This window comes from Carettochelys insculpta, chromosome 18 (genome assembly GCF_033958435.1).
Source record: "Carettochelys insculpta isolate YL-2023 chromosome 18, ASM3395843v1, whole genome shotgun sequence".
Classification (NCBI taxonomy): Eukaryota; Metazoa; Chordata; order Testudines; family Carettochelyidae; genus Carettochelys; species Carettochelys insculpta.
Window position 1 is genome coordinate 6,256,786 of NC_134154.1, and position 12,107 is coordinate 6,268,892.

General features: G+C 52.0%; 1 protein-coding gene across 1 annotated transcript in view; it reads left to right on the forward strand.

The window, feature by feature from the left end:
• KSR2 (kinase suppressor of ras 2) overlaps positions 1 to 12,107 on the forward strand; it is a 237,264-nt gene that overhangs the window by 137,907 nt on the left and 87,250 nt on the right. Inside the window, exons 7-9 of the mRNA XM_075012305.1 lie at positions 1,231 to 1,314; positions 8,227 to 8,292; positions 11,695 to 11,821. Coding sequence (XP_074868406.1) covers positions 1,231 to 1,314; positions 8,227 to 8,292; positions 11,695 to 11,821 — 277 coding nt within the window. The remainder of the gene's footprint in view (positions 1 to 1,230; positions 1,315 to 8,226; positions 8,293 to 11,694; positions 11,822 to 12,107) is intronic.

Sequence of the window (12,107 nt, forward strand, 5' to 3'; positions counted from 1 at the left end):
CCATGCCTACCCCTCTGATACCTGTTAAGTTCACCATGTTCCTCTTCTCCCTCCTCCCGAAAAGTTCCAGAAAAGTCAAAGCATTCGCTCGAAATGACAGTTTTAATTTTTCCTTCTATTTTATTAACATGTTAAAATCCCCAGAAATTATATGAAATTGTTTTTGTTTGACTTGAAGCAGGTCCCCTCCCTCACCCCCCACTGTCGCCTTTTTTGAGTAGGGTCACAGGACTGAAAATTCAGTTCTGACCATGCTACCTGTCGATCATGCTTGCTGTCCTCTGAGCACGCTGCCTGTCTGTGCTTTTGGTGGGAGGATGCTGCTAAATCTGTGGGTGCTTAGGATTCCTCGTCCCTAGTTGCACAGAATGGGACACTGGCTTCACTGTGGGCATGCCAGGGATGAGCCTCCAGGGGAGATGAGGACAAGAAAGAACAAAATGAGCTCTCTGTGTTGAAATGCACAGAGCCACAGATGGCCCAGGGCAGATTCCTATGAAAGGAAATCCAGTTTGCAATGGGCAAACTCCCTGAACAGCCTCGGTTCCTTCTCCCTCCTGCTCTGCTGTGGTCAGTGCCCATCACGTGCTGTTGCTGCTGGAGTTCAGCTGGGCGCCAAAGCCTCCTGTGCAACGGTATGTCTGCACGGCGATAGATCCCTGTCGGACGGGGATCTCAGAACCCCGCTCTATAGGTCTGGGCTCCCCAGTTCAGTCTGGCACTAAATTAGCAGCGTAGATGGTCTCGCACAGGCTGTGGCAAGGGGATGGGTCTCGGAGCCAGAGCCTCAGGCCAGGAAGGAACATCTCTCCTGCTGCTTTGTGGGCTGGGGCTTTGGTTTGGTTTGGCCTGGGCCCTCCACGCTCAACATTCACACGTGTTTTTGTAAAGTCTTTGGGGTACTGACATGAGCTCCTTCTCTGCGCACACAGTACCTAGCACGGAAGGCCACAGTAGTTGGCATGGCACAGTTCTCTCGCCCCCAGAGCTCCACTTGAAGGTCCTGGAAGGCTTGGGAAACATGCTTATTTAGTAATGGATTGAAACCATAAATTAGACTCACTCAACCGTTTTGTCTTGACCGTTCTCCGAAACAGACTCAGCCACTGGCGCTGTGGGGAGGGAGCTAAGGAGTGGAGGCCGGCGATGTTTAAAAATAGTTTCTCCACCTGGGGTAGGGCACAACAATCTGGTTTGTTCTTAACCCTTATCTGATGTTTTCCTCTGCAGATTTTCCACCAAGTATTGGATGTCTCAGACGTGCACCGTCTGCGGGAAAGGAATGTTGTTTGGACTCAAATGTAAAAACTGCAAGTACGTCATGGTTTCTAAGCTGGCTTTGTTGTTGCTTAATGTTGCAAAGGGAATGAGTAGCCCGTCACCACCTGCGTCTAGCAGCAGAGCCCTGGGTGCGTGTTTTCTGAATGGGGCTCAGACGTACCAGGGCCTGCCATTGTCTTCCCTCTCAGCTGCGTGAAAAAAATTTTCCATGACTTTGAGACAGGCAAAACGCCCCTGAAATGGCTGAAGTCCTGTGCTCATCTGCCCTTTCTCTCATACTGCCCTACCTGCGCAGCTCGACGTGACCAGCCCTCGTCAGGGGAGAAGTGAGTTCGGGTTCCCCACCTGTTAAGCTCCCTGCTGAGCCTGCTGCGGAGGGGGAGGATTGATTTTACAGGAGGTAGGACACGTGCCCACTACACACTGACCTGAGACAGCGAGGCCTTTCGTTTTTCCCATTATGTTTCTTGGTGCCATCTCCTCACTTTGTTTTTCCCCCTTCATGGGCTGGATTCTAAAAGCCAAAGGAAACCAGAGGCAACTTCAGAGAGTTTGAGCTTCCCTGGGAAGTTCCCCAGTGTGCCGAGTCCTGGTTCGGCTCTGCCTTTCCCCCGCAATAGGAGAATGCAGCGGGAGTGCAGGAATTGGACTGTTCCTGATCATGAGGAGGGGCCCCCGAGTTGCATGCAGGGGCTGCTAGTCATTGTGTAAGTGGCAGCCTGGTCCTGACTTAGAATCATAGAAGCCTGGGGCTGGAAGGGACCTCAGCAGGTCATTGAGTCCAGCCCCCTTGCCCAAAGCGGGATCAACCCCAACTAAACCACCCCAGACAGGACTTTGTTAAGCCAGGATTTAAAAACCTCGAGGGATGGAGATTCCACCAGCTCTCTAGGCAACGCATTCCAGTGCTTCACCACCTCCTCATGATATAGTTTTTCCTAATATCCAACCTAGACCTCCTTCTCCGTAACTTGAGACTGTTGCTCCTTGTTCTGCCGTCCGTCACTACTGAGAACAGCCTCTCTCCATCCTCTTTAGAGCTCCCCTTTGGGAAGTTGAAGGCTGCTAGCGAATCGCCCCTCACTCTTTTCTTCTGCAAACTAAACAAACCCAAATCCCTCAGCCTCTCCTTGTGGCTCAGGTGTCCCCTAATTATTTTCATTGTCCTCTGCTGGACCTGTTTCAATGTGCCCACGCCCTCTCTGCGCTGGGGGGAGGGCCCCGAAATGGACACAGTGCTCCAGATGTGGCCTCTCCATATGCCAATTTTGGTGTGACTTGCATTGCCGAAGCCTCAGTGTCTCACCAGCCTGTCCCCCCTGGGAGCTGCCTAGCTCTCTCCTGAAGTTCTCCTCACACTGCACCGGCCTCTCACAAGCCACCTTTCTTTGCAGTGCAGGTCAGGATTTCCCAGCTGCTTGCTGCAGCACCCAGCAAACACAGAGCCCAGCTGGTGCCTCTGGTGTAGCCGACTGCCACGCCGGGCAGACAGGGCAGGATTTCTTTGGCCTCCCGGCAGTTTAAACACCACTGGGCACTGCATTTTACAGTCGCTGTTCTATTTTATGATGAAGATTACCCGGCCCCTCCAATGGCTCAACAAATCCACACGGTCTTCCTTTGGCTCTCGCTCCGGGTGACCGCAGAGGTGCAAGGTGCTGCATATTTCAGCCAAAAACCACAGCCAAAGCCTAATTTGCGGCTTGCTTCAACCAAGCTCCAGAGACAGAGGAACTATCCCCCTAGAACTCTCCAAAACACTTCCCAGGGAGCCAGCTCCTGCATCCTCATAGCACATCCTCTTTCTGGTGTGCGGGGACCAAGCAAATTTATGAACTCTCAGCTGAAGAGCTAACCTAGGCCTGCTGCTCCCCAGGTCCTTGCAACAGTAGGGCCTTCCTTTAACCAGGGGCGGGAGAGGGATCCCCCTTTCCTCCCTCGCTAAGCTGGCCAGATTGGTTTGTGTGGGGCGCGCACAACATGGATTACAGAATTCTGACCACGTTGATGAGTTTGGGAGAGGGAGGGGAAAACAGCTGCCTGGGAGAGAGCCCTGGTCCTTGCCCCAGGGGAAAGATTGCTTTGAAGGCCAATGACTGGGGATGCCAGGGGATCTCTGACAAGACGTGAGCTTGGGTTCCTTGATTCTAGTAGCAGAGACCCCAGTGCGTGGTGTGCCCATACACTCAGAGGGACACCGGGGGAGGTCTTGGGTGACTCTGGCTGATAACTTCTCCCTTCCTGCTGTCTTTCCAGGACACACCGTGCATGACGTCCCTTGGTTGAATTTGGTCTCTGTGCATTATCTGGCAATAAATCAGCTCTAGGCAGGAATTGTTTTTGCTAAGTAACAGAGAGATAGCCGTGTTAGTCTATATACTATCAGTACAAACAGGCAGTCCAGTAGCACTTTAAAGACTAACAAAATAATTTATTAGGTGATGAGCTTTCGTGGGACAGACCCACTTCTTCAGCCCATAGCCATACCAGAACAGACTCAATATTTGAGGCACAGAGAACCAAAAATAGTAATCAAGGTTGACAACTCTGTGATTGAATCGGAAAGGGTGTCAGTAATGGATAAGGGTGGTGGTTTTACACCCACGAATAGCATGTGTGACCAGTGATTTTTCTGCCTTTTTTTTTTTTTTTTTTAAAAAAAAAGGAACCAATACTCAGCCAGTTCCTTGCCCCCTCCTCCCCCCAAGGGTTCCCATGGCTGGGGCTGCGGGGAGCAGGGGAAGGCTCTCACCCCAGCTGGCTCCCCGCCACGAGGCTGCTGGGGATCCCTGCCCCCTGGTCTGGTCTCCAGGGCTGGAGCTACCAGCAGGGCACCGTGCTGTGGCCGGTTTTCAGCCCCAGGACTGCTGGGGTTCCCTAGCCCCAGCTGAGTCCCCACGGCTGGATCTGGCAGTGGGGCTCCATGCCCCAGCTAGCTCCCAGATGCAGGGCTGGTGTGTCCCCTCCGCCACCTGGCTGGGGATCCTGGCTGGGTCTGCTGTGATGCCAGCACAGTGTACCAGTCCATACCCGCACAAAGAAAGCACTGTGTATAAGTGTGCAAGCCGAGCGAGAGAGCGTCCACTCCCATGCATGGGGGTAGAAAGCACACTTCCTGGGAGAAGAGGAAGGAATTCGCCCCTCCTCCAGCTTGGGTCGCCCTCCACTCCCACTGCATACAGTGGTAGGTGCATGGTACTGAGCAGCTCACAGGATCAGGCCTTTACCACACCGTGGGATGTTCTGCACTATTCCTCGCCCTCTTCCATATCCCTCAAGTTCCCTTCTGCAGGGCTGCACTGATGAATTTCATGTGCGTGGGGTGTTCCCCTTGCCCTCCTGTAACGCGGTCTGCCCCGGCGCCTTGGCAGCTGAGCAAGGCAGGCGGCAACACAGCTGTGCCAGCAGATGAGAGTAACTAAGATGAATTGTGTGGGATCCAGAGCGTGGCGTAGCTCAGAGCTTCGGGTGCATCTCGATTTACCGCACCGTTGCCTTGAGCTGCGTTTTCTCTTTCACGGCATCAGCAAAAATCTCACAAGCTTGTGTTTATCCGGGAAGCTCGTTGTGGAGAACAGGATCCGAACCAACAAAACGTGCAAGGAGGCTGTGAGCTAGCGGAAGCGGCCGATCTTTGGATGCCCCGCGGATGAGCAGGATTTTAAATAGTGGACCAGTTTCTGATTCATTCCACCGTTTGGAATCTGGAGTAACCCTGCAGAAGTTGCTCTGGGGAGTGGAGAGATTTCCTTTGCGAAGGCCGAGAGAGCGTGCAGGTCGCTGCTCTGTAAGGGAGCGCTCTCGCCCTTCTTGACGGTGCTCGCTTTCATGTTCAATGTCAAACGAGCAAAAGGCGATTTCACCTGGTGCAGTAGCACAATATTAGAGCATGGCTCAAGCTGGGTCCCAGAGTTCTAACAGGGCCACTGCCAAGTACTTGTTGTAACCTCTCTCTGGACACCCCTTTGTAGCCCCGTGAGAATTAAATGTAATTCTCTGTTAACATTGTCCTGTCCAGTTTGACAGCCCTCTCGCCCCGCCCCTTTTGGGTGCAGTGGCTTAGAAAGGCTCATTCCGATGAACAGCGCCAGCTAACGTTGCTCTTTCTCCTTGGCAGAACTGGACGTGTGTGCCAAGACTGGGGCACGAGCAGGAGGGTTGTGCTGGCACAGTAGAGTGAGCTTGGAAGGTCCTGGGCTGTAGGATTGGAACCCGCTGCTGTAAAGAGCAGGGGGGTCTGAGGCGCGCTGGCACAGTGAGAGTAAGCAAGATGATGGGAGAATTGATTGAAACGTGTGAAAGGGGAGTTTTCCAGAGACCTCCTGGTGTGGTCTTCTTCTGAACTGGCCGGGTATGAGCACTGAGAACTCACATTAATTGCGGGTTTTAACGAACAGCTAGAGTGAATCCTGGCAAACTGCTCTAGTTCTTCACCTCCTGCCCAGCCAGCCAGCCAGCACGGGCGTTGCTTTCACAGGAAGGAAGCAGGGTGCCAAACGACCCTTCTCTCCTTCCGCTGCAATCCTCGACTCTGCCTCTAGGAATCTTGGTATAATCAAATGAAACATGCACGGCTCCTGAGTTTTCATTAGCCGGCTCATTGACTTGTGGCTGCTTTTTGCATTTTTTAAAATCCCTTGACCATGTTTCTTTTGTAATATTGTTTTTTTTTTGTTTGCTTTCCATGCATGAGCACTGGGCACTTGTACAGCCTTCCTCTGCTCTAGCTCACTGGGGCAGAGTGGGAGGCAGGGGCTCTTAGCTTCTTAATTAGGGCCAAATGAAAAGGTTTTAGGGGCATAAGAGACTGCTTATGTCTATATGTATGAACCAGGGTTGAAGCCCTCTGTGGACTCATGCTCCCGCTGCTGTTAGATGATACACACTGCACAGAATATTAAATGACACAATCATAACTTTAAATGGTCTAATTATTTTTGCAAAATGTCTTGGTAATAAAGCCATAAAGAACACCGCAGAGGCAGAGATAAATTGCAAAACAGCCTCGTCTCCCCCATTCTGTCTAAATATTTCCCCTTTGCTGCCATATGATTTAATTAAGTATAACCCAGCATTAACTCTGGATAATATTCAGCAAGAAATAGCAGAGAGGTCTTTGCAAAGAGTGCAGCTCTCTGCTCCCTTTGTCTCAGGCTGGGCTGTCAGAACTTAGTTTCTGCAGCTCTGTGCTGGAATGGGATCGGTGGGTTTTCCTAGAGGCTCAGGCACGTCTTGTGGTTCAGCATGGGGCCTCACGCCGCTGTGTGCTACCTTCAGCATCACAGTGGCGAGAGAACAGAACGCCCCGTTAGAATTCTGGGTAGCTCCCAGTTCTTCCTTCTAACAGTCTCACAAGGGAAGATGGGCTGGGCCGGTACGTTCTTGGTGCAAAAAGTCCAGATGGTTCAGATAGCTCTGGGTGACTGGCTGGGTATCACCATGATGCCAACCCCCCAACATGACACGAGCTGAGATCTGCATGGGCAGGGATCCCCGCTGGGGGTGAGAAGCAAATCAAGTTGCCAGCTTGTGGCCTAGATCCCATGGGACTTTTCACAAAACCCTGGAATAAATTGCCTGGGGAGGTGGTGGAACCGCCATCACTGGTGATACATCAGAGCCGGTTGGTTAGACATCTGTCGGGGGCGATCTAGACAGTTCTCGGTACTGCTGTGAGGGCAGGGGGCGGGAGTCGATGACCTCTCTAGTCCCTTCCAGTTCTTGTGTTCTGTGGTTCTGTAAAAAGCAAGGAGGCCGCCTTACCTTACATTCCTCCTACCGAAACTCCTTAGTTGCTCTAACCAGCTAAGGTTTCCCCCCATTTCCCCACCTTTAAAAGACCCTTCCTCCTGCAAGGATTCACCTAACGTTTCAGTGAGGATGGGCCCCGCCCAATACTACGCTGGGTTCAGTTACTAATGAAAAGGAGCTGGGAGAGTAAGCAGCAGCACATGAGCCTATTGTGTTGCAGGAGATCTCTGGAAAGGGGAGAATGGAAGCCTGGGAGAACATCTGGCCTGCGAGCCAGGGGAGGTGCCCTAGAGCTGGAGACGTCATCCTTGGCTAGCTGAAGGAATATTGGGAGGGGGGAGAACAACTAGGTCTTGTCTACATGAGGGGAGGGTGTCAGTAACCACAAGGTGACCCTGTTGCTTGGAACCTTGGAAACTATTTTTGGCTATTAAGCAAACACCTGCATTTCTGTGCTGGGTGAAATGAACCCTGGCAGATATCACCAGTTCTCCCAGACCTGTGGCTATCTGAATGGTGTTTTCCTCCAGGACGCTCCAGTCATCAGAGCTGTGCTGGGTCCTTCACACGCTTGCCCCCGAGATATCTAACCTCTATAGGCATGATGTGCCTGCACGGGACTGACTCCCAACAGGGCTGAAGCTGGCCTCTCCCATGGGCTCTGCTGGTGTGGGGAGGGGCTTCATGTCTGGATGTAGTCCTCTAGGACCCTAGAAAGTGGACTCTGACTGGGAGATTTGGTAAAGCGGTGCATCATCTAGGTGCCTTGTCTCCTCTGTTCTAAGCCAGTGCTCCCTTGTTTCTGGGAGAAGCACCTTCTACTGATGCTACCTTCCGGAAACCCTTCCTATCGTTTGGGACCTGCAGCTCAAGTTCCACCAGGGGACCTAGTGCAGTGAACCTAGTCCCAAGCTTGGATGAAAGTTGCCATATGGGTGCATCTGTTGAAGGGACAACGGCAGGATCGGGTGAGCTCCTTTTGCTTGCCGAACACAACTGAGCTGGCAAGGCGGCACGAAACGAACGTTATTAGGAAACGAGCTCGAGTTGCCACCCTAGGTGCAAAAATCATTTCTTTCGGCATGAATGATCCCTTGTTCTCAGCTGGCCCACCGGTGACAACTGGCCTTCCCCGCCACCCAGGGACGGGAGGGATTGGCTTTTCACATTTGTTTTTCTCACTTCTTCTCTTAGGCTAAAGTGCCACAACAAATGCACCAAAGAGGCCCCGCCCTGCCACATCCTGATCATCCACCGCGGAGGTAAGAGCCCCTTCCCCAGCTTCAGCTTCCTGGATGTTTTTGCTGGGTTAAAAAAAATTTTTTTTTCGAAAGCGCCTAAGTGACTTAGGAGCCTGAATCCCCCTGCCCAGCTGATGGGACTTAGGCTCCTACCTCACGTAGGCACCTTTGAAAATGTTACCGACCATCTTTTCCGCTTATAGGGAGACGGGCTGTCCGATGCGAGGCAGATTTGCATTCCAAACCACTTCCACCCACCCTCCCCCTGCCACCTTTTCTTTTCAGATTCCCCACAACGCGGGGTAAGTGCAACAGGTTTGAGCCTTTTGCTAACGTTGAACACTGGCCTGGGTGGACGTGTGGGACCCTAGTTCTGCAGTGGCTCTGTTGATGCATGCGGGTCTCATTTCACGACATGAAACAGCAGCGTTAATGTCAGGCGGCGGCACATTCAGATGCTAATTGGTCTATTGAACTTGCCTCCTTGCGTTTCCGCCAGGAGCGCAGTTCATACATATGAAAAGGAGCGGGGCACATTTACAAGTCCAGAAGGGAGGGTCTGCACCAAAAAGAGTTTTTCCTTTACATTTGAATTCCGGCTTCATGTTCCCAGTGCAAAAGGGGGTGGGGGTGATTTGAGATTACCTAGGGGAATGGCTGTTAATTAAATTTAAATAAATTGAAATTAAGATTCCAAAATATGCATATAATTTGAGATCTAATAAGGCCGTTAGTGTATGTTAAATACCGTCTGATTATTAAAAATGCATTCACTGAGAGAAACCCTTTTGGTTAAATTTCTTTGGAAAAATAAGTTACTTCTTGCGCCTAACGAGGCCAGCTGTGCTCTGGAATCTAAATTTCCGAACGGGGGCCAGCCGAATTGAGAGGTGGTTCACGTCTTTTCACACGTGGGCTGCCCTGTAGCGCCCCCCGGAGGTCGGGAAGAGACAGGACTCCTCTTAAGATCCGCTGGAGAGGAGAGTTCTGTACTGTGGCCGATTCCCTCTAGTTCCCAAGCTGATGAACGGCCGATGCGGCCTAGCGTCTTCCAAAAGCCTGGCCTGGAGCAAGCAGTCTTGGGACGGGACAGGTGATTACCTGCTCTTTCTCAGAGCTGCTCTGTACACCTAGCTGCCCTTCTAGGCGCTGGCTTTGCCCACTGTTTTTGTGCCAACCTTTCAGTGGGTTATTGCCTTGTTGATTCTAGGCAGACCGCCTTCCTCTGTCCCCGGGCACGGTTGGTAGTGACAGAGGGTTCATCTCCATTGCAGGCATGAGAACTCTAGTATCACTGTCAAATGCTGTCCTGGGAAACATTAGACCTGGTTGAGGGCTGTGTGTAACAGCACCATCACATCCCACGTGAGGAGTCCTTCCCGGCAGAAGAGCGCTAGGGTGCTGCTCAGTAATTTGTCATAAAACGCACCCTTGCGAAAACTACGCCCTAGTCAAGTGGGGGAAGGGAAGGGCTGTTTGCCCCTTGCGGGGAAAAGAAGAAACTGCTATACATGGAGGCTGGGGGTGGGGCATAGTAAAAATAAGTTGAGGAGGAACAAGGAGGATAATGTACAGACATTGGCTAAGACTGGCCGAAAAGGGTGACAGACGGTCTTGAAATAGGAGTGATAGTCCCATGCTAGGACTCATTAGAGCCCGGGGCTAGTAGCCTTCTCAGCTAGGACATGGGGATGGGATTCTGGAGACATGGGTGGTGGCAGGGCAGAAGTTTGCATCAGGATGAAGTTCAAGACAGAGGCCTATGACAGTTGCCTGGCTTGGCCACCTCTAGGGCATCTGTGAGCTGAGCAGTGGGAGAGGGTGGAGCGATTCTGCTGGGCTAGTGCTCACAGCCAGAAAGCAAAAGAATGTCACAAATCAGCGAATAAACACAAATGCTCTGCTGACCTGGGGCATGGGGCTCCACCTTCCATAGGCAAGGGGGCATGCTAGGAGCTCACGAGAAGGGGAGCAGAGGTTGAGTTTAACTCCTCCTGCCCTTTAGCTCAGAGAGCACCCTTGCTAGAGGCAATGACAAGGCCTGATCTTCTCACTACTACTGATCCAAAGTAGAAATGTGTTGAGAACTGGCGGAAGGCAGAGAATCGCACCGCAGATGAAAAACTGGGTCTAGTGATCATGGTGCAGAACGGCTCATGTGGGTTTGTGGAAGGGGATGTTGTTCACAAATGTTTTCTCCTCTCCGGGTCAGGAGATGTTTACCTTCTGCACTGAGGACATTAGCCATGGGGTCAAAATAAACCACCTCTTTCCTTCTTGAGATGGGAGCAGCCTTCTTCCTGGATGAAAGTCACCCCAGGACACTACTGAAGTCTGATTTGATCCTGAGTAGCTGTGTCTACACGTGCACGCTACTTCGAAGTAGTGGCACTAACTTCGAAATAGCGCCCGTCACGGCTACACGTGTTGGGCGCTATTTCGACGTTAACATCGACGTTAGGCGGCGAGACGTCAAAGCCGCTAACCCCATGAGGGGATGGGAATAGCGCCCTACTTCGACGTTCAACGTCGAAGTAGGGACCGTGTAGTCGTTGCGCGTCCCGCAACTTCGAAATAGCGGGGTCCGCCATGGTGGCCATCAGCTGAGGGGTTGAGAGACGCTCTCTCTCGAGCCCCTGTGGGGCTCTATGGTCACCGTGTGCAGCAGCCCTTAGCCCAGGGCTTCTGGCTGCTGCTGCCGCAGCTGGGGATCCATGCTGCATGCACAGGGTCTGCAACCAGTTGTCGGCTCTGTGGATCTTGTGTTGTTTAGTGCAAGTGTGTCTGGGAGGGGCCCTTTAAGGGAGCGGCTTGCTGTTGAGTCCGCCTTGTGACCCTGTCTGCAGCTGTGCCTGGCACCCTTATTTCGGTGTGTGCTACTTTGGCGTGTAGACGTTCCCTCACAGCGCCTATTTCGATGTGGTGCTGCGCAACGTCGATGTTGAACATCGACGTTGCCAGCCCTGGAGGACGTGTAGACGTTATTCATCGAAATAGCCTATTTCGATGTCGCCACATCAAAATAGGCTACTTCGATGTAGGCTTCACGTGTAGACGTAGCCAGTGTGTCCTGATTGGCTGAGAAAGGTTCTAGGTGCGGGATGGGGTGGGAAGATGTGTAGAGACAATCTGGCTTCAGCTGGCACTCTGCGTTCCAAATGTCTCAGGTCTTTATGGTCCCAGGGAGGGGCAACTTACGGCTTCAGGAGGAAGGGGCAGCTGTATAGGAAAGTGGCTTCTCTGGAGTTTAGCGTCAGTATTTCTAGAAATTCAAGAAGCAGATCTGAATTGTCTTCCAGTGAAGGTCTCCTCTGGAGACCAATCTGCACTCAGACCTGAAGTGCTGGTTAAAAACTTTGATGTCTGTGTTTCTCTCTCTCTCTCTCTCTCTCTCTTTATTTCCTTCCCCCATCTTCCTTCTTGATCCAGCAAGGTTAGTCCGGACAGAATCTGTGCCGTGTGACATCAACAATCCTTTACGAAAGCCCCCCAGGTATTCTGACCTGCACGTCAGCCAGACCCTTCCCAAAACCAACAAAATCAGCAAGGTGAGGCACTTTCTTCTTCCAACTGGGCCGTGCAGTCCCGCAGAGCCCTTCTCCACCTTGGTATATTGTGACTTATGCACAGGAACAAATGCAAATGTGAATCCCAGGTAACGAGCAAGATGTCAATGGCTTCAAGGCATGTGGGGGTAAGGGTGGGGTACCATCCCCCCTCCCTATGGTCTCCATAAGGACCAGCAAGGGGGCACAGTGCTGGTTTATCCATCTCTTGAGTCCTTGTGATCCTGCTGTCTGGGGAGTGGATATCAGGCACAGACAAGCTGTTGAG